Source organism: Bos grunniens, chromosome 15 (assembly GCF_055505025.1).
Source record: "Bos grunniens cultivar Pamir isolate PY7600 chromosome 15, Bosgru_T2T1.0, whole genome shotgun sequence".
NCBI lineage: Eukaryota > Metazoa > Chordata > Mammalia > Artiodactyla > Bovidae > Bos > Bos grunniens.
This window is the reverse complement of record NC_141179.1, coordinates 30299612-30326752: the sequence shown is the minus strand read 5'-3', so window position 1 is coordinate 30326752 and position 27141 is coordinate 30299612. Positions and strand designations below refer to the sequence as shown.

General features: G+C 46.8%; 3 protein-coding genes across 30 annotated transcripts in view; 1 reads left to right on the top strand and 2 right to left on the bottom strand.

Annotated features, from left to right (window-relative positions):
• The window catches only part of CBL (Cbl proto-oncogene), a 99409-nt gene extending 89268 nt beyond the window's left edge, over positions 1–10141 (bottom strand). For 2 of the 4 annotated variants that reach the window (XM_086339643.1, XM_086339644.1), the window contains exon 1: positions 9571–9924. Coding sequence is in view for 2 of the 4 variants with exons in the window: in XM_086339642.1 (XP_086195768.1) it covers positions 9571–9759 (189 nt within the window). In the remaining 2 variants the exon portion in view is untranslated. Of the gene's footprint in view, positions 1–9570 lie in introns of all 4 variants that reach the window. The other 2 variants (XM_086339642.1, XM_086339641.1) reach the window with 2 other exon arrangements.
• Positions 10064–21024, top strand: DRC12 (dynein regulatory complex subunit 12 homolog). Of its 18 annotated transcripts, none has more exons than XM_086339673.1 (7): positions 10064–10493; positions 17101–17182; positions 17586–17651; positions 18047–18166; positions 18876–18968; positions 20425–20555; positions 20827–21024. In XM_086339673.1, exons 2-7 carry the CDS (start codon positions 17113–17115, stop codon positions 20953–20955), a joined length of 609 nt encoding a protein of 202 aa, XP_086195799.1. In that variant the 5' UTR covers positions 10064–10493; positions 17101–17112; the 3' UTR covers positions 20956–21024. The 18 variants fall into 18 exon arrangements, 13 of the variants coding, with proteins under 13 accessions (XP_086195799.1, XP_086195798.1, XP_086195802.1 ...); XM_086339672.1 differs by having other exon boundaries at positions 10102–10493; positions 20832–21024; XM_086339678.1 differs by having other exon boundaries at positions 10211–10493; positions 17581–17651; positions 20832–21024.
• NHERF4 (NHERF family PDZ scaffold protein 4) lies at positions 20966–27096 on the bottom strand. 8 transcript variants are annotated; one of them, XM_086339660.1, is made up of 11 exons: positions 26931–27089; positions 26526–26634; positions 26303–26440; positions 25761–25972; positions 25287–25476; positions 25059–25195; positions 24610–24814; positions 24186–24382; positions 23862–24089; positions 23516–23716; positions 22398–23262 (listed from the first exon to the last, which is right to left on the bottom strand). In XM_086339660.1, exons 1-11 carry the CDS (start codon positions 26988–26990, stop codon positions 23233–23235), a joined length of 1707 nt encoding a protein of 568 aa, XP_086195786.1. In that variant the 5' UTR covers positions 26991–27089; the 3' UTR covers positions 22398–23232. The 8 variants fall into 8 exon arrangements, 6 of the variants coding, with proteins under 6 accessions (XP_086195785.1, XP_086195786.1, XP_086195787.1 ...); XM_086339661.1 differs by having other exon boundaries at positions 26526–26553; positions 26931–27086; XM_086339662.1 differs by having other exon boundaries at positions 26303–26376; positions 26931–26981.
• Between the last annotated feature and the right edge of the window lie 45 nt (positions 27097–27141).

Sequence of the window (27141 nt, the reverse complement as noted above, 5' to 3'; positions counted from 1 at the left end):
CGATGGACATTGAGTCTGAGTGAACTCCGGGAATTGGTGATGGACAGGGAGGCCTGGTGTGCTGCGATTCATAGGGTTGCAAAGAGTTGGACACGACTGAGTGACTGAAATGAACTGAACTTCTCAAATACCACCCAACCCTATTTATTAAAAACACTCTGCCACTTACAACTAATTACCAATCTCATTATTTTCATTCATCACATTAATCGCAGGACAAAAATACAGTCAATAGGAAATTAAATAACTGACATGTGCTTACAGCTTAACTGTGCAGTTTTTATATATGGATTCTGTCCTTAAAAAGAAAAAATAATTCTCTCCCCAGACTTATCAATGCAACTTTAAAACCAAATACTTAGCATGAACTAGAGATTAAATGATTTTAGCATCATTTCTGGATGTCAGACCCTAAATAGAGCACAACTGTGATTTAGGATATTGTGGAGTTTCCAGTTTGGTCTAAAGCACCTCCCCAGTCCCAAATTCCCTTTCTGGTCTTCTCAAGGATTAGGTAAAGATTTCCCTAATGGTTCCCATGGTGTGGGGTATAGGGAGCAGGGCTGGGATTCCTGACCCGGCATAACTTCAGTTATATCTCTAGTTTGTAAATGTGAGCGTTGGCTCATTCTTAACTCCCTAGCACCCAGCAAGAAGTTCAATGAAAATGTGATGTGGAAAGGTGCCAACACGATTTTCACCTAAAGGAACCAGGAATCAGCTACCATATTTAAATCAACAAACTAGACAAGGATTGCGGATGAAAGCAGATTTTTTTTGGAAGGCAATGTGCCAATACATACTTTTCAAAGTTTAATGTATGATTCCCTTGACCCAGTACATTTCATTTCTAGAAGTTTATTCTGAAGAATACCTAGAAACTGCATAATAGATTGTCACTGTAACCGCTTCTAATATTAAAAATCACAAACAACCCAGAAGACTATCACTATGATTTGTTAAATAAACATATATATATATCCATATTATAAAATCTAAATAAAACTTAAAAAAAGAATTCAAGGAGACCTACATGTTGTATCAACATAGATAATCTTTTCATTCTAGAAGCATTTTTGTTTAAAAATCCCACTTTTGCATAACAATGTATTTTATATGTATTAAAAACGTTATATATACTACTTTTCAAATTTAAGAACATATCTTAAACATAAATAAGATACTCCACTTTTTTTTAAAAAAATCTGTCAAGCTTATCTAAAATAAAAGTAACTGTGGAAGGGGCCTTGCTTCTTGAACTATGATCCATATCAGCAACACAGAGTTTCAGGCCCCACCTCAGACCTATTCAGACAAGATCCACAGATCTGAATTTATGTTAAAGTCTCAGAAGCACTGGTTTATAAAACTCACTTAACAGAGTCTGAACACCAGTTCAAGATCCACATTAAAAACCAAAACTATGAGTTGGGTGGCTTATCTTACTTAATTTCTCTGAATCTCGTTTTGATCTCATAAGACACATTATTTTGAAATTTTTACTGTATCAGCAGATGTTAAATTGTAAACTGCTACACAATATAAGGACTTATTAGTTGTCAGTCTTTGCGACTAAATGCTAAGAAGGCAACAACTTGTTCAGAGCCGCTTAGAAAAAGGAACTGGAGGGATGGACCCCAAATAGTAGACAGTGGTTACCTCTACAGAGAATAGTAGTTTAGGGGTAGGGGAGTAAAGGAAGACTTACATTTTGTTCTATATATTTTATGATCCATAAATTGTTTCTCTCAAAGAGTGCTATACTTGTATACTGCTATTCAGATAGGTCTAAAAAATTTGGAAAACTCAGCAGTGGCCACAGGACTGGAAAAGGTCAGTTTTCATTCCAATCCCAAAGAAAGGCAATGCCAAAGAATGCTCAAACTATCGCACAACTGCACTCATCTCACACGCTAGGAAAGTCATGCTCAAAATTCTCCAAGCCAGGCTTCAGCAATACATGAACCGTGAACTTCCTGATGTTCAAGCTGGTTTTAGAAAAGGCAGAGGAACCAGAGATCAAATTGCCAACATCCACTGGATCATGGAAAAAGCAAGAGAGTTCCAGAAAAACATCTATTTCTGCTTTATTGACTAGGCCAAAACCTTTGACTGTGTGGATCACAATAAACTGTGGAAAATTCTGAAAGAGATGGGAATACCAGACCACCTGATCTGCCTCTTGAGAAATCTGTATGCAGGTCAGGAAGCAACAGTTAGAACTGGACATGGAACAACAGACTGGTTCCAAATAGGAAAAGGAGTACATCAAGGTTGTATATTGTCACCCTGCTTATTTAACTTATATGCAGAGTACATCATGAGAAACGCTGGGCTGGCAGAAACACAAGCTGGAATCAAGATTGCCGGGAGAAATATCAATAAGCTCAGATATGCAGATGATACCATCCTTATGGCAGAAAGTGAAGAGGAACTAAAAAACCTCTTGATGAAAGTGAAAGTGGAGAGTGAAAAAGTTGGCTTAAAGCTCAACATTCAGAAAACAAAGATCATGGCATCCGGTTCTATCACTTCATGGAAAATAGATGGGGAAACAATGGAAACAGTGTCAGACTTTATTTTTGGGGGCTCCAAAATCACTGCAGATGGTGATTGCAGCCATGAAATTAAAAGATGCTTACTTCTTGGAAGGAAAGTTATGACCAACCTAGATAGCATATTCGAAAGCAGAGACATTACTTTGCCTACAAAGGTCCGTCTAGTCAAGGCTATGGTTTTTCCAGTGGTCATGTATGGATGTGAGAGTTGGACTGTGAACAAGGCTGAGCGCTGAAAAATTGATGCTTTTGAACTGTGGTGTTGGAGAAGACTCTTGCGAGTCCCTTGGACTGCAAGGAGATCCCACCAGTCCATTCTGAAGGAGATCAGCCCTGGGATTTCTTTGGAGGGAATGATGCTGAAGCTGAAACTCCAGTACTTTGGCCTCCTCATGCGAAGAGCTGACTCACTGGAAAAGACCCTGATGCTGGGAGGGATTGGGGGCAGGAGGAGACGGGGACGACAGAAGATGAGATGGCTGGATGGCATCACTGACTCGATGAACATGAGTCTGAGTGAACTCCAGGAGTTTGTGATGGACAGGGAGGCCTGGCGTGCTGCGATTCATGGGGTCGCGGAGAGTCGGACACAACTGAGCGACTAAATTGAACTGAAGAAGTGAAAGTCACTCAGTCGCGTCCAACTCTTTGTGACCCATCGACTGTAGCCTTCCAGGCTCCTCTGTCCATGGATTTCTCCAGGCAAGAATACTGGAGTGGGTTGCCATTTCCTTCTCCAGGGGATCTTCCCAACCCACGGATCTAACCCAGATCTCCCATATCGTAGGCAGACTCTTTACTGACTGAGCCACCAGGGAAGCCCAGGCCTAAGAAAGGAGGCAGGAATTAGGATCCCATCCCCCTCACTGAAGTAGCAGCGGGTTGGCCTCATTTTAACATTTCCTCATGGCTGATCCCAGAGCCACAGGGAAGGTCAGTGGTGGCTGTAAGGAGGCGCCCGAGGTAGTGGACACCGCTGAGTAAGACCTGCCACCAGTCCCAGAAGTTGCAGAGGGGAGACCCCGAGTCACTGCTGATTAAGGAGCTTCTACAGTACTGACATTCCATCTCCTAGGGCTTGACTCCCCACGGGTGCGCACCATGAATGACATCACTGCACCCCTTCCCCTCCTCCTGGAAGCTGCTGCAGGAAGGAACATTGTGGGGACAGAGTTGAGGCTGGCTTCCAGTGCTCCTGGTTGACTACTCCCACCTATTTCCTTCCAGCACAAAATGTGCTAATCATGAAAACATTTCACAATGACTTGCTTATTATAATTCCCCTCTTCCAACAAACCTAATGGAGATCAGAATTAATAACTTCATTGGAAAATGTGAATGAAATTTAGGCTCAGTTTTCAAACAAATACTTCGACCATTTTTCTTTTAATACATAGTTCATTTTTCTTTTAATGCTCTAGGTTAGTCATTAGAGGACATTATCATATGGTTGACTGTAACATGAACTCCACTGAAAGTAGACTTGGGGAACCAACCTGCCCATGTGTATACAGCTAACAACATATTAAAAACAGGTTTCATTATAGCAAGAGTCACCAAAAGCTTTAACCAAAGCCACAAAATGAACAGAGCAGATTATCTTCTTCCCCAGCCTAAATCCTTCAAAATTTCTATCATGAATCACATGAAATGCTCAGTGAGCTCACATCTCACAAGAATTAAGGGAGAATATTACATCCATTGGGGGAATTCTTAACAGATTTGAAAACGACACCATCTTTTTTTACAATGACTACGTATCACTTTTATAACCAAAAGAAGGTAAAAACTACTTTTAGCAAATGTTATTTTAATTCAACACTCAAAAAAAAAAAAAAAAAATTCCCTACCTTATCCCCCTAATTAATCACACAGAAAATAAGGGAGCATGTTTCAATCTCATTGTACTTTATTAAAATGTCTGTGCTTCATTCAGCAAGTATAATACTATATATTAGACACAGGAACTGAAGTTAAGACAAAGGCTTGATCTTGAAGAGATCTAGTGGAGGAAGAGACAGATGAAATAAAAAGTGATAAATGCTACCACAGATAACATGAATTAAGTATCGTGGAAAAATAACATGTAGAAGCCACCACAATAACCATGCAAACTAACCAGTACACATAATTTGAAAAGACACAAATCCTTAACTTAAAAGTAGATATTTCTTTTAATGGTACTAGTTAAACATCATGTTAATATCATTTAAGAAAACATCTACTTTGTGTGTGAATGGTGGTGTGAGAGTGTACATGAGGACTGCTGTTGTATACCTACACAGGTCACTTTCTGAAAAATGACTTTTATTATCAAGACTGTTGTATACCTGAGAAGCTACTGTATGGAGGAAATAACTAAGCCTTGTTCAGTTGCTAAGCCGTGTCTGACTCTTCGTGACCCCATGAACTGCAGCATGCCAGAGCAGCATGCCAGACTTCCCTGTCCATCACTGTCTCCCCGAGTCTGCTCAAACTCATGTCCACTGAGTCGGTGATTCCATCCAACCATCTCATCCTCTGTCTTCCCCTTCTCCTGCCCTCAATCTTTCCCAGGATCAGAGTCTTTTCTCCAATGAGTCAGCTCTTCATATCAGGTGGCCAAAGTATTGGGAGTTTCAGCTTCAGCATCAGTTCTTCCAATGAATATTCAGAGTTGATTTCCTTTAGGATTGACTGGTTTGATCTCCATGCTGTCCAAGGGACTCTCCAGACTCATCTCCAACACCACAGTTCAAAAAAGCATCAATTCTTTGGTGCTCACCCTTCTTTATGGTCCAACTCTCACATCCATACTTTGACTACTTGGAAAAACTGTAGCTTTGACTGTATGGACATTCGTTGGCAAAGTGATGTCTCTGCTTTTTAACAGGCTGTCTAGTTTTGTCATAGCTTTCCTTCCAAGGTACAAGCCCCAACTAAGCCTTGCTGCTGCTGCTGCTGCTAAGTCGCTTCAGTCGTGTCCGACTCTGTGCGACCCCATAGACGGCAACCCACCAGGCTTCCCCGTCCTTGGGATTCTCCAGGCAAGAACACTGGAGTGGGTTGCCATTTCCTTCTCCAATGCATGAAAGTGAAAAGTCAAAGTGAAGTCACCCAGTCGTGTCCGACTCTTTGGGACCCCATGGACTGCAGCCTACCAGGCTCCTCTGTCCATGGGATTTTCCAGGCAAGAGTACTGGAGCGGGGTGCATTGCCTTCTCCAACTAAGCCTTAGGAGGTGGGTAATCCTGGATTCTAAGTCTAATTCTATTAACTAAGTAACATAACCTCCAAAGAACTAGTGAAAAGTTAATGTAATTAATAATGATTACCACTTGCATACCTCTTCCTTTCAGTTTTCCTTTGGGGACACACAAAGCAATTTCATTTAACAAATATTTACAAATGCACTTACTATTGTGTAAGACCTTGTGATTAGAGACTGTAGGAGATAAAGAGATTACAGCTGTTGTCCTCGTGATATTTACATCTTGAGAGGTTAGGATAAGGAAATATGTGCATTTTTTTAAAATCTTTCGGCCAAACTGCGTGGCATGTGGGATCTTAGTTCCCCAATGAGGGATTGAACTCACGCCCCCTGAACTAGCAGTGCAGAGTCTTAACCACTGGACCACCAGTGAAGTCCCTGTACGTGATGTTTAAACTTAAGAGATCCCATATCGCACTGAACATCCTTACTTAGTCACTTATCACTATAATGGAATCTCCTGGAATGCAAGAATTTACACGTAGTGCTATCCTTGGGATTTAGTGAGCATGCAAACATAGGGGAAAGGTAAAAAGGAAGGGAGAAAGCAATCCAATGAAACATACAGATTCATAAATTCTGCTACGTGCATCTTACTTCCAAAATACAAGAAGTTATTTAAGGTGCTTTTTTTACAGCAAGCATGAAAAGGTAAGTAGTAGAAGGATTATATTTTTAAAAAGCTTTTTCAAACCCATGATTTAAAGGAAAGCATTTTTCCAATAAATTATATTCCATTAAATAAATCAATACCTCGAGGTTTTACTAACATAAGCTAATTTAAAATAAAAACATAGCAGGGACCTAAAATACTGCCGGCATGATGCTCTACTTCAGCGGTGGACAAACTAAAACGTGATGGATTTTTCTGTATACCTGCAAGATAAGAATGGTTTTACATTTTGAAAGAGTTGTAAAAACAACAGCAGCCAAGAATATAGAACTGCATAGGTGGCCAGCAATGCTTAAAGTATTTACTCTCTGTTCCGTGACAGAAAGCTTGTCAACTCCCACTCTGTCTCACAATGGAATTTTGAGTCTCTCATTAAATTAAATACTTGATACTTCCATATTTACATTTAAGACAATTATATGATGGCTTTCTCTACCCCCTAGCCAGTTGTCTATTTCCTTACTAGCCATTTTCTTCACATACGGGTAGCTTCATAAATATCAATTACAATATACTGGGATGGCAAGGAAAAAAAGAAAAAAAACTATAGAGACCGAACCACATCTTCTGTTTAATAACAAGCATCCTAGCACAAGCATTTTTCCAACAATGAGTTCAAGTTTTGCAATGGAATAGTAAATTGGGCCTACATTGACCAGAACCCATGACTTAGGCCAACTTCTCCATCCATGAATATCAAATGTGGAGGAGAGGAGACAGTTCCCAGTACTAAATCAATAAGCTGATTAATAATAGGCTGGAATAATATTCACCTAGCTTTAATGACAAGGTTAAAACAGGTAAGAGATGGTGACTTAGAGCTAAATTCAATAAATGCGTGGGACATTTGTGGATTTAACACTAAGTTCTTCATCACTTGTATTATATGACATGAAGTCAAGAAGGGTTAGTGATACTGTCAACAATAAAGTGAAAAGAGAGAACATTTATGCTCAAAACATCAAGAGTAAAAGAGTGCACTCTAACAACATTACAGGAGTATTCAGAAAATCTGGAAAGCAGAACAAATCTACCGGATTAACACATCAGAAAGAAGAACGAAGCTTTCCTTTCAGCACAACCAGTAACATGTGATACAGGGCACACAATACTAAAAATCATCTTTCAAAACAATCAACCCAAGAATAAAACCACCGCTCTTCCTACACTAGAATGGAAAAGGTAGAAGCCTACTTTCCTTCAACTATCAAAACCTGAAAAGCTTTTGACTCAAAACAGAGGTCTTTATTCTTCCCAAATAATTAAACATTCTGCAGAAGAAATCATACTACACACTCTTTAGAAAGATGGAGTTAAGTCTTAAGGGGTGGGGGGAATCATTTTAAGGACTACATTACAGAGACTCTATAGAGTTTGACAAAAAGTTTTATTTTTAAGGAGAGGTCTCTAATCAATACAATCTTGATACATTGCAGGTTGATACATGTGTCTCAAATGAGAAACTAATTAGAAATGCAAATTTCAGGACAAACTTTTTAAGTCAACTCTAAATCCCCAAAATGCAAACCTACAATCTTCAGATTTTGAATATATTCAATATATTTTTTTTAAGTATCAATGCACTTAAAATTCTCTTAACTGCCTATCTTTATGTAATGGTTTTACTGCAATTCCTAAGAATGAAATTAGCATTGTAACAGTAATTACAATACCAATTACTTAACATGAGAAAAACCAGCCCTGAAAAAGTAGCTTCTGAAGCCACTGGTATGTACTACAGGAGTGCTAATTCACACACAGGACTTATTAAGTATTTCTACAGCACATTTATATCTGCCAAGTGCTTCATAATCACTTTTATTAGCTGTTTCTAGTCCAAAGCAATCCATGAAAAACTTTACAGAAGAGGAACCTAGGCTCAGAGAGGAACCAAAGAAAACCAATTTTACTGTGGAGGAAATAACACCATTCTCTTACGCCTGATCCTTCTAACCATCTTTCATCTGCAGAATGAATTTTGCAAAAATCAGTTATTGATAAATGTTGAAAAACAGAAAGGAAAAATTGAATGCTCTGGAACAAACCGTTAGACTTGGAACTAACTACTATCTTTCATTATACAGACATACTATAAGGAAGTAAAATTCTGTCAAATGCCAAGGTTAAAGTGAAGTTATTTTTCACAGTTGCTAAAAACCAAAACAAAAACAAAAGTAATCAAAGCAGCTCATCTAACAATTTTAAAGTCAGGTTCTGTAATAAGGAGTCAGCATCTATTACCAAAAAAAGTAGAACCCAACAAAAAACAGTGTGTGTGAGGAGGAAGTTCTGGAAGGAGTCAGAATCTGCTGTTTAACCCACTCGGTCAACGTATCTCTCCGAAGATAAAGGTTATAACCAGAACTTGTGGTTTAATCAGTGCATATCTCAGCACCAGCAATGGATCCCATCCAATGTTTTGGAAGAGAAAAACTTGAGCCAGCGCTAGATGTGGAGGAAAGTTCCTTCCTCGGTCCATTTAAACATTCCCCATTTCTTTTATCTCTGTCACATCTTAATGAGAAGAAGGGAAGGAAAAAAAAAATTGTACGCTCACCCAGAGCAGTCTGCCCGCGGAGTTGTCAGGACCCCAGGTCTCTCCATGAGAGCCCGTAAAACCCAATTCCCTAATTAGAGCCCGTCCAGCTCAGTCCCAGCCGGTAAATCAAGCGCTCTTCCTCACCGCCCCCTCCCTCCTATCTCCCGGGGCCAATTCCGTGACCCACATCCCTACATCCTGCGCAGAGCCCCAAACTCTGCAGCCCCACTAGACTTCCGCCCCGGTGGCTCCCCAGTTAACCTCCCCCAGCCCCCACCCCATCTTTGTCTCGCAACCCCAAACACACCACCTCAACGTTCCCCCCCGACTCCCAACCGCAGCCCTTCCCCCTCCGCCGACCCCCGTCCTCCTGATCTCCTCCCTACCCCCACACCCCCCAGCCCTCGGCCCCGTCACCCCGGCTCCTCGCCTCCCCAGCCTCGCACGACCCGTCCCCTCCCCCAGCTTCCTCCGTCCCTTCCTTCCCCTCCCTCAGCCCCTCCGCCCACGCCCACCCCTGCTCCCGCGGGTCCTCCGCAGGGCCTTTCACCTTGTCCATGAGCTTCCAGCACTTCTCCACCATCTTCTTGTCCACGGTCCCCGGCGGGTGGGGGCTGAGGTGGTGGTGGTGGTGGTGGTGCGGCTGGAAGGCGTCCTTCATGAGCCCGATCAGGCCGCCGGAGCCCCCGGAGCCGCCGCCGCCTCCGGCCCCAGAGCCCTTTTTCACGTTGCCGGCCATGGCCCGGGAGAGGGTCAGGGCCCAGCCGCGTCCGCCGGCTCCGCTCGGCTGCGAGTGAGGGAAGGAGGGCTTGAAGGAGGGGCCTCTCCCGGCCGCCGCCGCCGCCGCAGCCGCCGGCCGTCCGGCGGAGGGAGGGGCGGCCGCGGGGAGGGGAGTGGGCGGCGCCGGGCGCGCGAGTCCGCGCGGGCGCGCCCCCTCACAGAGCGCGAGCCCGGGGGGAGCGCGCGGGGCTCGGAGAAGCGAGCGGCCGCGTCTGGACTGAGCAGCGGCCTCTTCTGCGCCACCCCCTTCCCGAGTCACCGCTCCCGGAAAGCCGCCGCCAAGTTTCCGCGCCGCCTCCACGTCCCTGCCCCCGGGGGGCGGGCCCAGGCCGAACCGTCCCCCTTCGCCCCCTGCTGGAAGAGTTGGGGAAAGGGCGGGGCGTGGCTAACGTGGAGTTTGCGCACTAGGCAGAAGCCGGCCCTCCATGTTCCCTCTGGGTGGTGGGTTGTCAGCCCTGGAGGAGGTCGTTGGGCTATTTAAGTTAAGACGGGTAGAGCTAGGAAGTTCCACTGGTTAATCAGTACTAGAACAAAGGCCTCGACCAGTTCTCCCACAAAGTGATTGTAACCTCTTCTGAGTTACTGATTCTGAGTAGTTCTTTTCAGAGGGTTACCCACATGAACCTCTACTTTATTTATTTATTTATTTATTTTTGAACCTCTACTTTAATAGAAGAAATTGATGCCTAAGTTGTGAGTCAACCTTCAGTTTCATGTCTATTTCAGTCTTGTGGTGAGGGGTCATTTGAATTCTTTTTTTATTTTTATTTCTATTTTTAATTGAAGTATATTTGATTTACAATGTTGTGTTCATTTCAGGTGTACAGAAAAATTAGGTACAATATATGTACCTATTAATAGCAAAAATAGGTACAGTATATGTACCTATTAATATATTTCAGATTCTTTTCACTTATAGGTTATTACAAAATATTAAGTATAGTTCCCTGTGATACAGAGTAGGTCTTTGTTGGTTATCTATTTTATACTGAATGTCTTCTTAAAAGGGAGTCTACTGCACTATTTTACTTATAATGATTCTTGGAAAAGATATTAGAAGAAAGGAGATTTGGGAATTTCATGAGAGTCAAATTTAGAATGACATCTGAGCTTAAACTTCTTTTTCTAAACTTCTGGCTTTGTAAAAGCTCCTTTCTAAATTATGAAGAGTGGGGGGGGGCGGGGCTTGTGTGTGCTCAGTCATTCAGTTGTGTCTGACTCTTTGTGGCCCCATGGACTGTAGCCCAACAGGCTCCTCTGCCCATGGATTTTCCAGGCAAGAATACTGGACTGGGTTGTCATGCCCTCCTCCAGGGGATCTTCCCCATCCAGGGATCAAACCCACATCTCCTGCATTGGCAGGCAGATTCTTTACCACTAGTACCACCTGGGAAGCCTTAAGAGAACATGTGCATGCATGCTAAGTCGCTTCAGTCCTGATGCCCTCCTCCGGGGATCTTCCCAACCGAGGGACTGAACCCACATCTCTTATGTCTCCTGCACTGGCGGATGGGTTCTTTACCACTCGCACCACCTGGGAATCCCCAGTTGTTAAAAAAAGAAAAAAGAAAAAATTAAGACAAGTGCCATGGAAAGAATCTCGATGTTGTCTTTACCCCACACCTGACAAATTAGGAAATTGAACTTTATTTGCTTCTCCTAACATTGTGGAAGAAAAGGGGAAGTTTTTCCCCCGACTCCCTAGTGTTTTAAACTCCTAGTTAAGTCAGGACCAAGGACAGGAATGGGAATGCTGCAGATCATTGCATCCTGATTAGACCTCAGAAAGGCTAGCGCCATCAGGCCATGAGTTCTTCTTCCAGGCCCTTTGACCTTCTGAAAACAAAACACTTCTCCCTTTTTTTGCCTTAAGATCCCCCTGCTTAGCAGCACCTTGTTCTGCAGGTGGGTAGGCACCGCCAGTATCAGGCCCTGACCACAGAAACCTTGAGCTTTGAGCCCTGGCCTGAGGAGGCCATGCCCCGCCCAGGAACAGCAATGCAGTTCCCAGTCACTTCCACTTTTCTAGTCTCAAAGTTCCGTTGGAAGAACTTTGAAAAAACACAACTTCCCTCCTGAAGAAGGAAGTGCCCTGCCCTAATTTGCTAATTCTGAGCCTCAGCTTGGGAGTTTGCAGGCCCTGGTGTGTCAATAAGTACTCAGTTCCGCCTTAGATTCCCCACCTGGCTCTTCTACAAAGGTCTTGACTGATTAGGGAATTAAGCTTATCAAATGATCCTAGAAGAGAGGGGCGATAAAAGATCTCTGAACTCAAAGACTCTTCAGCCAGACATTCTTGTTTGTAACTCAGTGGCCTGTATCTACAATTGATTGTGGAGTCAGAATTATCATTTCCTATCAGTAGAATTTCCATTAATCAGTACTTACCTAGAAAGAGTTAGAATGGCTAAAGAAAAACTACAGGCAAAGCTCTTAGATAATTGTCAAAACTTCCCACCCCTGATGCGTCCACCCTTAGTTGCAGGCCCTCCTTTCCTCCCACTGCGTCTATAGAAACCTTTTCCTTACTGATTTCCCTGCCACTTTCAATCCATTCTGTCACCAGACCAGTGTTCTTAAAGTATGCTTCTGACAACATGAAACAAAAAACAAAAACTTTCAGCACTCCCCATTGCCTCCTTAATGAAGTTAATAGTCATGATCTAACTTCAAACTACCTTGCAGTTTTATACTATTCCAGTACATATATTCTATGCTGGGTGACTCACCAAGTCACGAAATACCACAATTCTTTTTTCATCACCGTTACTCAGAGCATTCCCTCTGCCTAAAGAGTGCAATGAAGTCCAATCCATTTTTTATACTCAAATGTTGTCCTCCTTATCAGACACTCCAGCTAGAATAATCCTTCTCTCCTCTAAATTTCCATAACCATCTATTTCTCACCTATCACACATTAATTTGAGGGCTTCTCGGGTGGCTTAGCAGTAAAGAATCCATTTTCGACGCAGGAGACTCAGGTTTGATCCCTGGGTCCGGAAGATCCCCTAGAGGAGGAAATCACAACCCTCTCCAGTATTCTTGCTGGGAAAATCCCATAGACAGAGGAGCTTGACTGGCTACAGTCCAAGGGGTCGCAGAGTCAGACACGACTGGAGCAGCGGAGCACACATGGGGCATTAACTTATGCTATACTGTCCTATCTACTTTGGTCTTCCACAGTACCTAGCACACTGTAGACATGCAAGGGGACATTTTTCCCCTCATAGTCAAATCCTAGATTTAATAGAGTATAATTCAGTTCAGTTCAGTCACTCAGTCATGTCCGACTCTTTACGACCCCATGGACTGCTCCACACCAGGCTTCCCTGTCCATCACCAACTAGCAGAGCTTACTCAAACTCATGTCCATTGAGTTGGTGATGTCATCCAACCATCTCATCCTCTGTCATCCCCTTTTCCTCCTCCCTTCAATCTTTCCCAGCATCAGGGTCTTTTCCAGTGAGTCAGTTATTCACATCAAGCCAAAGTATCGGAATTTCAGCTGCAGCATCAGTCCTTCCAATAAATATTCAGGACTGATTTCCTTTAGGATGGACTGGTTGGATGGATCTCCTTGCAGTCCAAGGGACTCTCAAAAGTCTTCCAACACCACAGTTCAGAAGCATCAATTCTTTAGTGCTCAGCTTTCTTATAGTCCAACTCTCACATCCATTCATGACTACTGGAAAAACCATAGCTTGGACTAGATGGACCTTTGTTGGCAAAATAATGTCTCTGCTTGCTGTCTAGTTTGGTCATAGCTATTCTTCCAAGGAGCAAGCGTATTTTAATTTCATGGCTGCAGTCACCATCTGCAGTGATTTTGGAGCCCCCCAAAATAAAGTCTGTCACTGTTTCCATTGTTTCCCCATCTATTTGCCATGAACTGATGGGATGCCATGATCTTAGTTTTCTGAATGTTGAGTTTTAAGCCAACTTTTTCACTCTCCTCTTTCACTTTCATCAAGAGGCTCTTTAGTTCTTCTTCACTTTCTGCCCTAAGGGTGGTATCATCTGCATATCTGAGATTACTGATATTTCTCCTGGCAATCATGATTCCAGCTTGTGCTTCATCCAGCCCGGCATTTCGCATGGTATACTCTGCATATAAGTTAAATAGGCTGGGTGACAATATACAACCTTGACGTACTCCTTTCCCAATTTAGAACCAGTCTGTTGTCCCATGTCCAGTTCTGTTGCTTCTTGACCTGCATACAGATTTCTCAGGGTGAGAAATTAACCCTTAGAGTTGCATATGAGCTTGTGGCTCATCTACACCATCTCTGGCTTGGTTTAAGGCTTCCAATTTGTATTACGCTCAGTATGGTCTGTATATTATAGAATGGGATGGTGTAATTTGCACTTTGTTCCTGCTGCAGCAAGCCATATTTCTTTTAATGCATAAAGATGACCTGTGTCTCACATCTGAATAAAGTAGAGAGGGTGACCTTCTCTCTGTGTCTCTTTAAAACCCCAAGATGGGATCCTATTTAAAGGAAGGCAGAATTCTGCTGAAATGATCTTTCCTCTTTTCACTTCTGAACTGAGGTTAATGAAAAAAAAAAAAAAAAGAAGGAAAGATTGACCTTTCTTTCCCAATTTTCACTTGGCTTGTTTTCAAAATGTACTAGAGATTGAATCGTGGAGCACAATGTCATTCTCATTCCTGGATGATTCTAGAGCTGGCTCAGTTTGTATTGCATCATGTGATCCGTGGCACTCTTCTTATTCCATTTCACCTTCACCCCAAACCACATCCTCATTCTGCACCTGAAAGTCAGTTGACTGAACGTATTTGAAAAGTAAATGCTCTTCTGAGACACGATATGTTGTTTATTCTCTGTAATCTCTTCCTCAATATGTGACTCCCTGCCTCAGCCTAGCAGAGACACTAATCATTCTATGGAAAAGTCCCCAGCACAGAATTCTGGATGAGGGGTAAGACAGGACAGAGACCTCTACTGCTTTCCTACGTAGGGAGAGAGGGTTGTCGGTGGGGTGGGATGGTGGGGGGAGGGCAGGAGTAAATGAAAACATGCATCAAAGTTAGAAGAAAAGTCTTCTTCTGATTTGGGACATGTGGGCAAGATTTTCTGACACTGAAGTGGAGGAACAGTAAGCATTGCGAAGAACAAGGATGGCTCTTCCCTTTACTCTGTAAAATGTCCTGGGGTCAGAGAGGTATCCTGCAGCTGTGAAGGTGACAAATAAATATCCTCAGGCTCTGCCTGAATCTGCTACCACCTAGAAGAAGGATTTCCGCCCCCTACCCCACCCCCGGCCCCCAAGATCTCATGGCTGTTTCTTCAGATCTGTTCCTGATAACAGGCAATTGACCAAAACTGTTGAGGAAGACAGAGAAATACCTAAAGAAAGAGTCTGCGGTTCCCTAAATCCACAAGGGGGAAAGCCCTGAAGTTTCTGCTGTTTTCATTTTAGCCACTTTGGTGTTCACAAATCTGGGTGGCAGACAGACAACAAAGGCTCCCAATAGCAAAAGGCTGGAGAGGGGGGTTTCGGGGAAGGAACAGCTGACCAGGGCAAGCCACTCAGCATTCTCCCTTCCCCATATTTATTTTTCCAACTATTCGTGACTCCAGCAAGATGCTAGGCAGCACCCCTAAATGAGGGGCGCCCCCAACATTGCTCCGTAAATAATTTAAATAGAAAAATTCAGGAGACTCAGTAGAAGGTCAAGAAAATCCACTAGAGGGAGCCCAAATCAACTCAATGCCACAGGAAACAAAGCTGGTTATTTTCCCAGCACCTGTCTGAAAATCAACCACAGACAGGAATAGGGGGAAAGAGGAAATATATTAAGTCACCATAAAAGAAGATAGTCCTGTAAATACCTGGTGAAAATCCAAGCCTTTCAGGATTTACAAAATCGAAGATTTATTTTTTGGCCGCACCCTGCGGCTTGCTGGATCTTGGTTTCCGAACCAGGGATCGAACCCATGCCTCTTGCAGTGGAAGCACAGAGTTCTAACCACTGGATTGCCAGGGAATTTCCCAAAATCAAAGATTTAAAGATTTAGGAAACCTACCCTGAGCAAGGAAAATGACTTACCCAAATTTACATATCTGGAGAAGGGTAAGGATGAGAACTCAAAAGCTCCTGTCTCTAACCAGTACCCTTTCTTCTTGATTTGCATCTATGTCAGGATAGAAGGGCATGGCAACCCACTCCAGTATTCTTGTCTGGAGAATCCAATGGACAGAGGAGCCTGGAGGGCTACAGTCCATGGGGTCACAAGAGGTTGCAAGAGTCGAACACGACTGAAGTGACTTAGCACAGCACCTTGAGGTCCTAGGTCTAACTCTCCTCTGTGTCTCATTTATCTGAAATAGGAAACTCAACCACTGTCTCCTGAATTTCTTTCCCTCATTCACCATAGAATACCTTCCTGAAAGGGATCTTCAATTTTAAGCCTATTTAATAATGTCATTTTGTTGATGAGACTTTGGGAAATGTAAATCACCCCAAATGGCTACCGTCAGTTCTTTTCCTCTGTATCAGCGCAATAGCATTATTTTGGATGTGTAAATCTGTAATTTGTAAGTGTCCAAATTGCCGGCAGTGCTACATAGAAGTGAATCGTATTTAATCAGTTCCAAAGCCCTTTCTCCTCAAACTACACTTAGGATCTGGGGACAAGAAGAGTATTGGCCCTCTGAAACCTTGGTATTTTAAGCATTGTATTTAGCCCCGTCTACCAGACACAATTATAGCGACTGAGCAAGCATGCATGTACCTTCCTATCAACTCCATGTTTCCCAGTTGCCTGGACAACGTGCAGCCTCCAGAAGCCCAACCTTCCAGTTCTCAGTCCCACCCCCAAATGAAATTTGCCACTCTGGATTGGGTCCCAGAACACAATCTCCTCCTCCTGCTTCTAGCTGGTTGGGCCTTTTCTCTGCCCCTCCTGGAGAGTGGGTCACGCCACAGGGAGATACAACAGAAAGTGAGGGTCTTGGAGGAAGGAAGAGGCAGGGTAAGGATGATGGGAAGAGAGAAGGGGCCAGGTACTGAGCTTTATTTTCTCTGAAAGAGGGTTGAGAGGAATGATTTCTGTACTTAGAGCCTGACTGGTAGAGAGAAATGGGGTCATCCTTCCCCCTGGCCCCAGTGTTGCCTAAGTTTCCAAGGAAACCAAGAACTGAAGCTTCTGGAAAGTGTAAGAGACAGACTTGGAGACAAGAGCACTAATTCTCCTGGGACTCCTGGTTCAGTCTAGGGAGTCAGGAGAGCGTCTCCATGTCCAGACCTAAATATGAGCCCCCTCCCTCCCTCCAGGACAGGAAGGAGATGCCACCTAAGACCAAAGAAAAAGGGACAAAAGCTGGGGCCCAGAAGAAGAAAAGAAATGCAGGTGCTGGTGAGTCAGACTGGGTGGAGGTGGGTGCCTCCCTGCCTCTCCTTGTTCTGGCTCAGAGACCTCCAGAGAGAATTCAGCCCTCTGCGTGACAAGATGGAGCTGTCTTGGCCTTCCCCCTTTATATCCATACTCGGGTGCCATGGAGCTGGGAACATGGGAAAATCAGCACCCATGAATCCCTTCTGGCTGTGTGCCTTCCTTGTATATTCATTACACATCTTTCAAGTACCTACTGTGAGCTGGGTAGTGAACTCATTAGGCTTTGTCTTCAGAGATCCCTCATTTAATGGTCCTCATATCTCCCACAAAAAAAGAGAAGTCCAGGATACGGGAGGAGGATGGGAGGGGAGTAGGGAAGGCTGAGATCCTGACAAGCTGAGGGTCTGCCGTCTTGCCAGGGCAGATGTGGAGGCTGAATCCATGCGCAGGCTGGCACTGCTGGAAAAGGAGGTGCTCCAAGACCGCTTGGGTAAGAAGGGTGGAAGTTCTGGGGAAAACAGAGACAGTGGGCATTTGTGTATCCCTGGGAGCTTAAAGTTTTGGAACCATGGTGGAGGGCTGAGCTGATCTCTAACCATCCCCTAATGGGAAAGATTGTCAAGAGTTGGGGTCGTGAGGACAGGGTGGGCAGTGAGGGTTGATAAAGAAAGCTAACTTTTATAGCTGGAACACAGAGGGAGTTTTTCCCTCTTAGTAACAGAGTCTGTAGGATTCTGAGGCAGGGAAGGGAAACACACAGAATGACAGTGAGAGACTGGCAGGCTGCCGCCAGGTTTCTGAAGATGGACAGAGTCCATCAAGGCCATGGGGGCTGATTCGTGGAGTCCCCAGCCAGTGCAGAGGCCTGCTCTGGACTGTTCACAGCTCTGCAGAGGGATGAAGCCCGCCGAGCCAAGGCTTCTGAAGACCAGCTGAAGCAGAGGATCAAAGACCTGGAGGCTGAACTGGAGGGGGCCCGGAGCGAAGGGAAGGCCATATATGCAGGTGTGAGGTTGATCGAGCAGGTGGGTGGGAGACAGGGGCCCGGAAGAGGACAACTGGGAGGGCCCGAGGATGCTAGAAAGGGAGACAAGGGGGACTTCGAACTGCCATACCTAGCCTCAGCCCTCCCAGCACGTACAGGAATCCTGAAGGAATCTGAAGGAATTCCTGAAGGAATCCTGAAGGAACCTTCCATGACATGCACTGCTATGTGCTTGATGTCCCGTGGGTTATGAAACGCAGCCCTAGCCTTTATCTCTCTCCTCCCGTGGGAGTGGGTGGGAAGGAGGGCCTGAATTCACATACTGAAATGGCATAGCAAATGGGTATCTTGTTTCCCAGCTCTGTCCCCACCTTCTCAGATCACCACAGGAAGAATCCAGAAGACTATTTTTTTTTAAGATTTTTTTTTTTTTTGATGTGGACCATTTTTAAAGTCTTTATTGGATTTGTTACAATATTGCTTCTGTTTTATGTTTTGGTTTTTTGGCCCTGAGGAATATGGGATCTTAGCTTCCAGATCAGGGATCAAATCCGCATGCCCTGCATTGGTAGGTGAAGTCTTAACCACTGGACTGCCAGGGAAGGCCCTCAAAAGACCTTTATGCACCTGTCCACTGGACCAAGCAGAGCCCTCCCCACCCACAACTCCCTGTCCTTTCTCCACTGCTCTCTCGCCACCTGGGTCCCTGGCCACCCACCGCTCTGCCAGAGATGAGCCGTCAGTGCCGGAGCCTGCAGGAGGCGATGCAGAGTCGCAGCAGACAGCTGGAAGAAGAAGTGGAGGGCCTTCGGGAGCAGTTAGGTAGGCTTCCCAGGGGGCCCTAGTGGTAAAGAACCCTCCTGCCAATGCAGGAGACTTAAAAGACGTGGGTTCCATCCCTGGGTCGGGAAGATTCCCTGGAGGAGAGCATGGCAACTCACTCCGTAGTCTTGCCTGAAGAATCCCATGGGCAGAGGAGCCTGGACAGCCCCATTCCATGGGGTCACAAAGAGTTGAACACTAACCGATTTAGCATGCACACACAGCACACCCTACTCTCACAGCACTTTCTCTCAGAGGATCACTGATGTAGTCCAGCCTGAAGGGGTGGAGTTAGGATGGTCTTTCTTTAGAAAACCGCAATTTAAGTTCTCATACTGTCTTCCCCACTGACTCTTCTACCACTTGCAACAGAAGGTTCAGGATAGCAAAAAAAATACCCAATCTTAAACTTTAAGTTGTAAGTGAAGAAGACCTAACTTTCTCACTGCAGCTCCCTCTCTCAATGGTCTCTCTAAAGACAATTCTTACTCCCCACTGCCCCCATGTCTCTCATGAGCAAAACACATTCTGTCTTAGTTTGGCTGATTTTTAGAATGAAAGCAAGCTTGAATATAACTGTTTGAATTACTTACCTCTGTATCTTCAAGACCTAATGTGTGGTAGGTCCTGAATAACTATTTGCTAATAAATAAATGAGCTTCTAAATAAGCAACAAAGCAAAACAAAAAAACAGGAAGCTTTTGCTCTCTTCCATCTTGGTAACAGGACAGAGTTGAAAAATTTTAGCATGGCACGGATTTTCCACAATTTTGGCCTCAAAGTTTTCTTATCCTAAAATAGCTTTAGTTTAGCTTTAGATATCGAAGAGTTGCTTATCTTCCCACTCAGACCCTGAGTTCCTTTCCTAATCTTTGCCTTATCTCAAATGCAATCAGCATTTTTAAGCACCTCCTACATACTAGGTGCTTTCCCACACATTATCACATTTTTTTAAATGTATTTTTGTTTGTTTGTTTGGCTGCCCCTGCTCTTAGTTGGGGCATGTGAATTCTTAGCTGCAGCGTGTGGGATCTAGTTCCCCGACTAGGGATCAAACCTGAGCCCCCTGCCCTGGGAGCGCAGAGTCCTAGCGACTGGCAGCAGGGACGTCCTCACGTTATCACATTTAACTCTCAGAGCACACCTGTGAAGTATGTGTCATTTTTCTCTATAAAGATGAAGAAACTGAGTCTTAGAGACGTGTCAGATGTTACACAAGTAGTGAATGGCAACCTGATTTGGGAGCCAAATCTCTTGTCCCAAGAACCCCCCTCTCTCTCCTGTACCTTAACAGTATATGTCAGCTCTTTATAGGAACGAGGGGAAGTTGACGGCTCTGGGGGAGTCTGGAACAGTCCTGCTCATGTTGTGCTCTTTGGGTGGGAGACTCTGTTCAGAGGCCGAGTGTCACCATCCTGTCCTCTTTCATCCTCCCCACTGGCACCATCTCTCCCAGAATTGTGCCAGAGGGAGGCTGAGGCTGCCCAGAGGGAGGCCAAGCAGGCCCTCGGAGAGCGGGACCAGACTCTGGCTCAGCTTCGGGCCCACGTGGCAGACATGGAGGCCAAGTATGAGGAAATCTTACATGTAAGCACTACCCTCTGAAGACCAGCCATCCCAGTGCCCAGCCCTCCCCCATCCCCACAGATCCCAGCGAGGATGACAATGACAGGCCAGGGGGAAGGGAAAGAAGCATCTCCACAGGGGATTCTGCTCTATCTTAAGGGGATACAACCATGCCTACCCACTAAGAATAAGAGCTTGAAGAAAACACTGGCTGGGAAAGCTTACAGACCAGGCTGGGGGCACCCCTTACCCTAACTTCTCCCTTCCTGAGATTGAAGCTCAGTGTCTGCAGGACAGCCTGGACCGGCTCCTGGCCAAGCTGAGAGACGTGAAGCCTCAGTGGGACGGGGCTGTGCTGAGACTCCACACCAGGCTCAAGGAGCAGCTCCGCCAGTTTGGACTCAACCCCCTGGATCTTTGAAGCTGTGAGTCTCTAGTCTCTGGGGCCCTCTGAGGCCCCAGCAATAAAGCTGTCTTGATGTAGACCTCAGCAGGACTGTGAGCTGTGTTTTTTTGGCAGAGAGGAGTCCTCATGGGAATATCTCAGTTCTGGACTGACCCATTACCCTGAAGATGGAATAAGAAGAGAGAAATTTGACAAGGTCTCAACTTCTCTCCTAGAGAGTCTGGGTCCCACCCCTTGAGCCTGGAGCCCTTTTGGTCACCCTATCCCCACCAGCACCAACAAAGGCAGCCAGATTTGTGGATAAAGGCCATTTCTACAAAGGACCAAGAGTGACCAGGCACCAGCCCCCACAATCCTCAGGTGCCCACAGAGGGAAGGTGCAGCTAGTCTCCAAATTCTTGTAATATACCTAACATCCTGGAGTCATGCTTAGGGCAAGTTCCAGATGGCTTCAAGCATAGCCAGCCCCACAGCCCACCTGAAAAGGGAATACTGTCTGCTTCTCCTTTATTTTACTACAGCGTTCTCAGTTCTACTTCATTTCTGGTTAAATATGGAAGGGGGAAGTTTTGAAAAGAATTCCCAGCATTGCCTTGTATTGAATTTATAATGTCGTTTAAAAAGTTTACTTAGTTTAATTAATTTTGTATAAAGTAGGAATAACCAAATATATTCTAACTGTTTTGCCATCTCTTGGGAATAACAGAATATATTCACCATAATAGAAACAGCAGAAATGGTTCATTTTCACCCTCTGTAGATTCTTCCTTTCAGTAAGTTGTGTTTCATCCTTACAGACTGATCTTTCAGGTAGAACAGGTGGAGGTTTAGGTAGAAATGAGCATCAGGATTCTACTCACTACGCACAATTGTTTCCACTATGCACAACTGTGTATCTTTTAGCTATGGAGCTTAAAAGCCTTCCTGGGTAGCTTAGTAAAGAATTCACCTGCAATGTGGGAGACCTGAGTTCAATCCCTGGATTAAGAAGATCCCTTGGAGAAGGAAATAGCAACCCACTCCAGTATTCTTGCCTGGAAAATCCCATGGACAGAGAGGAGACTGGGAGGTTACAGTCCATGGAGTCACAAAAGACTTGGATGCAATGGAGCAGCTAAACCACCACACCACCATGGTGCTTAAACTTTCTCAAGAGAAATAAATATAGCACATTTTTAAAGGGGGGAGGGGGAGGTTTCCCACAACAAGTAATTCTCTGTAGACATAATTTAACTTTTGTGTTAACAATTTAACTCAATTGTGGTACTATCTACCTGGCCATAGCATCAGATCCCTGTGGCACTCTTGAGTCCCACAAGAGTGCCTGCAACCTCAAATACCATCTTAAGTCCAGGCTGTCACTTGTGCTTTTGACTGACTGGCTATCAATCAGTGATAGCCACAACCCCCTCCCTGGGCTCAATCATTTGCTAGAGTGATTGAATTCAGGGAAATGGTTTACTTACTAGATCACCATTTTATTACAAAGGACACAACTCAAGAACAGCCATATGCAAGAGATACGTGGGGTGGGGTATGAGCACGGAAGCTCCATACCCTCTCCAGGTGTGCCAACCCCCTGCACCTCCATGTGTTCATCAACAAAGAAAGCTCTCTGAACCTGTGCTTCTGGGTTTCTATGGAGACTTCATTATGTAGGCATGATTAATCAATCCATTGATCACTGGTGATTAATTCAACCTCCAGCCCCTGTCCCCTCCCAGGAGACTGAGGGGGGGGGCGGGGCACTGAAAGTTCCAGCTTGCTAATCACATGATCAGTTCCCCTGGAAACCAGTGCCCCATTCTTAGGTGCTTTCCAAAAGGAACCTCATTAACAAGGATAGCTGTAATTGAACGAGCCTTATTATGAATAACAGAAGACACCTTTATCACTCTTATTACTTAGGAAATCCCAAGGATTTTAGAAGCTCTCTGCCAGGAAAGGATAGGAAGACCTAATATATATTTCTTGTTATAAATCACAAAATCACACTGCTCATCTCAAGCAGATCCTCATCTCTGGGGCACAGCTCCCAAAGACCCCACATGACTTCCTCCGGAATCAAATGGGAAGCTCCTTCATGGGCCCACCTGAGGGCTCTGGCCCCACCCTCTTCCAGGAGGTGGAGCCATGGGAAGGGAGAGAGACCTTAAACAATCCTGTGACTGGAGGTATCAGGAGTCCTAAAGCTGCAGCTTCTGGTTTAAAGAGAGCATCTCAGCTCCCACCACCTCAGGCTGGAGGGTGAAGACAGGGAAGCTTGGGCAGATCATTGCCAAGCATGGGGTGCTACAGCAGATCTGAGGCCAGAACCCCATCCTAAGCAAAGAAAGAAGGGAAGAAGTCATTCAGGGAACAGAAGAGTTCCTTTTCCCTGTCCCCATCTGCACTGGAATGCTCAGGAATAGGGGCTTCTTCTCTGGGGTCTTTCTGTTCCCACCTACCCTGGCCTAAAGTCCCAACCAGGGTCCCCCAAACTGCTTCACCTTGTAGCCTCACACTCTGCCCTCCTCTCTGACCACGCCCCCTCCTCTTCTGGCTGCTCACAGTTCATCCATCTCTTTTTCCTCACCTCTCTGGACCCTGGGGGAATCCAGGCTTCCAAGCCCTGCTGAGATTGGGCTGCCAACTTCAGGCATAGGGGTGGCTTCGCCTCAGCCAGCTGCTGAAGTCTTTCCTGGTCTTTCTCTCCACCCATGGGATACCCATTCACCTCCAGAATCATGTCTCCTGTTTGCAGCCCTGCCTGGGCAGCAGAGCCTCCTAGGGTCACCTGGTGGAATAGGTGGGGTCTAGAGGAGCCTGGAACACCACAGAAAAGTTTGCTGGGTATTCTAGGGCTCTGGGAGGGAAGCAGAAGAAGGCTCATCAAGAGGCAAAGGATTGAAAACATCCAAGGTTCCCGGGGCATCCGTCACCTGGGAGATGAAGAGACCAGGCCTGCTGGCCACACAGCTGAGTCGGAAGCCATAGCCACCGCCAGGCCCAGGGTACAGGAAGCACTGGCGGAAGTTGCATGGGACAGCGGCCACTGTTGCGTCTTTGACGAGTGGGTTCTTGGTCTCAACCACAGAGGCTAAGCCACTACCCCAGGGAGAGTCAGGAGCCTCTGTGCTCTCCAAAAAGAGGAGCGGAGACAAGCGAACCTGGAAAAGAGGAAGAGGACAAATCTGTTGCTTCTCCCTAACCTGAGCCCTGCTCCATTCCGGCCCCATCTCTATCCCCGGCCCCTCAGCTCGCACCATGCTGAAGAAGCGGTCAGCCTTGGGGTCGACGACAATGAGGGAGACACAGGAGCCCTGCGCCCGGATCTTGGACACTGTCTCCTCGTGGCCCAGCCCCTCCACGCTCTCCCCAGCCACAGCCACCAGCCGGTCCCCAGCCTGCATCCCGGCCTTCTCCGCTGGCAGTCCTGGGTCCACCTCCCATAGGAACTGACCTGGGACGCAGACATCCTCATGGCTCCTTCCCCCCCGACCCCAGCGCCAGCCCAGGCCACTGTGTGCACACTGGGGGACTGACCCAGGGGTACACAGGAGGAGGAGGAGGCCCTGGGCTGGGGTTCAGCCAGGGCCACCACTTGTGTGTACTGAGCGGTAGATGCAGACACTGGTGTGCCCACCCCAAGGCCCACCTTCCCGCCCCATCCCCAGGGCTCCCACTCACCGAGGCGACCATCAAGGCCCTTCTCCTCCCGGAGCACGAACCCGAAGCCCTGGGGCCCTTTCTCGAGATGCAAACAGCGGGGCTTGGTGGGCAGTGCCCAGCCCTCTGCCAGAGGAGCAGCCAGGGGCATTCCCAGCTGGCGACACTGTTCCTCCACCTCTGGCCCTGCCACCAGCAGGGTCACCTGCTTGCCACTCTGCCAAAGCTGTGGGACCCAGCAGGGCATCAGCATCAACCAACTGGGGAGGGAGGGCAGAAGCAGGCACCCCCTCCCAGCCCTTCTTCCCAGGCCCTGGAATGCAGCCCTCGGGAGGGGAGGGGTGTGGCGAACACAGAGTGGAAAGGGAAGGATGGGGACAGAGGTACAAGATCAGACTGGGAGATTGAGAGTCTGCTTCCCGAGACTGGGACAAGCCCAGAGGGGTGAGGACAAGAGGAACCAGCCATACCTTCCTGTTGAGTTGGTTGTGTGTGAGCTTTTCCACACTGACCCCATTCACTTCTAGCAGCCGGGCCCCAGGGGGCACTCCTGCCCGCTCAGCTGCTCCTCCAGGGCTCAGCACTAACCAGAAAGGACCCCGATGTCCTGGAAGCCCAAAGAGTGACTTTCTGCCTGCTGTCCACCCACAACAGGGCTCAGGGCCCCCCTGCTGACCCCTCCCGCGCTCTAAGCTCACCTTGGGTGACACTGAAGCCAAAGCCGCCCTCGTCTTTCACTACGTGGCACAGCCGAGGCCGGACCCCCTGGCCGAGAGGGGGACAAAGGTGGGTGTTGTTCCCCCGCTGAGCTCGGGCCACCTCGTGCACGTGCTGCGCCAAAACTGTCAGCAACACCCGAGGCCCGCTGGCCCGGATCCGGCGTATCACCTGAACAGCAGGCACGCAGGGTGGGCTTGGGCCGGCCCCTCTTATGAAGGTCCCCTCCCTGGAAGCTAACTCTTCACCATGGGAACCAGCTCTCTGGAGGCCTTCACCCAGCCATTCTGACCTGGGGCATCCGTAAATTCTGGGAGATGACCCCACACCCTCCCACCTCCCATGTGGGAGATATGTCACCCCCACATACCCAGGGAGGTGACCAAGAGGCTTCTGTCTCCCCCAGGTGCTACAGAATGTTTCCTCATACTACCGGGATTCCAGCCCAACCTCACCATCAAATAATCTTCATGTTCCACGACGTGGTTGTTCACTCCCAGGATCCAGTCTCCTTCTCGAAGACCCTGACGCTGGGCAGAAGAGCCTGGCTCCACCCTGCACACCACATGCCCAGCCCTGCCCGGCTGCTGCTGCAGATGGAAGCCAAAAGTCCTGCCCTCCTCTTTATTCAGCAGGTAGAAGCGAGGCCGTTCCAGGCTCCAGATATCTGGACGGGGAGGTGGGCAGCAGAAAAGGTGGAGGAAAGGGGACATGACCCAAGTCACCTTGTGCCTGGTAGCCCCTGCCCGTGTGATTGAACAGCGGACAGGCTTCTGCCCAGTTAGGTGTCGGGCAGTGGGGCTGAACACAGCCCAGGCAGAGTGGCTGGGACATAAGGAAAAAGCCTAGCCCCCTTCCACCTCCATGTAGTCACTCCCCACCAAGGCTGTTATCAGAGGGAGACAGTGAGTGGTGTCCAAGGAGACAGGATGCTTTGTGGTGCCCTAGTGGCTCTGGGGAAAGGAAGTGGTTGCCCCAAGGGGTTGGGGGAGGTTACCAGAAGGGTTGTAGTCTTCAGCCAGGGAGAGGACAGGATTATCAATGCCCAGCTTTGGGTTAAACTCAAACTTCCTGCAAGGAGGCAAGTCACGCAGGTAGGAGAAAGCTGACATCCAGACTTGGGTCCCAGGCTCGCCTTGAGGTGCCAAAGGCAGCTGATGAGCCTCCCACCTTCAGTTCCCTCCTCTCCTTGCCCCAGTCTTTCACAGCACGGCACTTACAGGGCCAAGGTGGCTGTGTCCTGAAGATCTGCCAGGCAAAGAAGGGGTGAGGGGATGAAAGGCAGTCTGCCCTCCGAGACTCCACTTCCATGGTCATTAACTGAAAGAACTTAGGGGAACCCCCAAATTCAGGACTCGCCCTATGTTCTGCTCCCAAAGGGTCTTCCCTTCCCCTTCCTTCTGCTCCCTGGCCCAGGCCTTCTGATATACACAGAAATCTGAGCATATCAGTACAGGGCGTGGACCAGGAAGACAGACACATCCACCCACTCACCTCTCACCTCCTAACTTCCAGTCTATTTTCAGGGCTCCAAGCCCCAATACCAAGTGTGTGCTAGTTCCAAAGCCTTCCAATCCACCCTCTGCCCTGAAGTCCCCTCCGGAGGGTTTCTCCCGGCCTCCTACCTGCAGCTGCCTCCATGGCTGGATCTGCGACCCAGTGCTCAGTGTAAGGACAAGGTCCATCGAAACCAGCTGATCCTCCGACCTACCCCCGCCCCCACGTCCCGCCTCCTTCAAGACACTGCCTTAGAAGCAGCTGGGTAATGGTTAAGGGGAGGAGAGTCTTGTCTTCTGGGGAAGTGTGTATGTCCTTCCCGCCCCATTCCTGAGCCCC

Coding starts and splice junctions, on each gene's coding strand:
- DRC12 (XM_086339667.1), top strand. CDS start 16,646: ATGAAATTTGCCACTCTGGATTGGGTCCCAGAACACAATCTCCTCCTC. Junction 16,799..17,100: donor TGGAGGAAGGAAGAGGCAGG/GTAAGGATGATG, acceptor CCCTCCCTCCAG/GACAGGAAGGAGATGCCACC. Junction 18,969..20,424: donor GGGCCTTCGGGAGCAGTTAG/GTAGGCTTCCCA, acceptor CATCTCTCCCAG/AATTGTGCCAGAGGGAGGCT.
- NHERF4 (XM_086339658.1), bottom strand. CDS start 26,787: ATGTGTCTGTCTTCCTGGTCCACGCCCTGTACTGATATGCTCAGATTT. Junction 23,717..23,861: donor CTGGTCTCTTCATCTCCCAG/GTGACGGATGCC, acceptor CTATTCCACCAG/GTGACCCTAGGAGGCTCTGC. Junction 23,263..23,515: donor TTCCCCCAGGGTCCAGAGAG/GTGAGGAAAAAG, acceptor TTCTTTGCTTAG/GATGGGGTTCTGGCCTCAGA.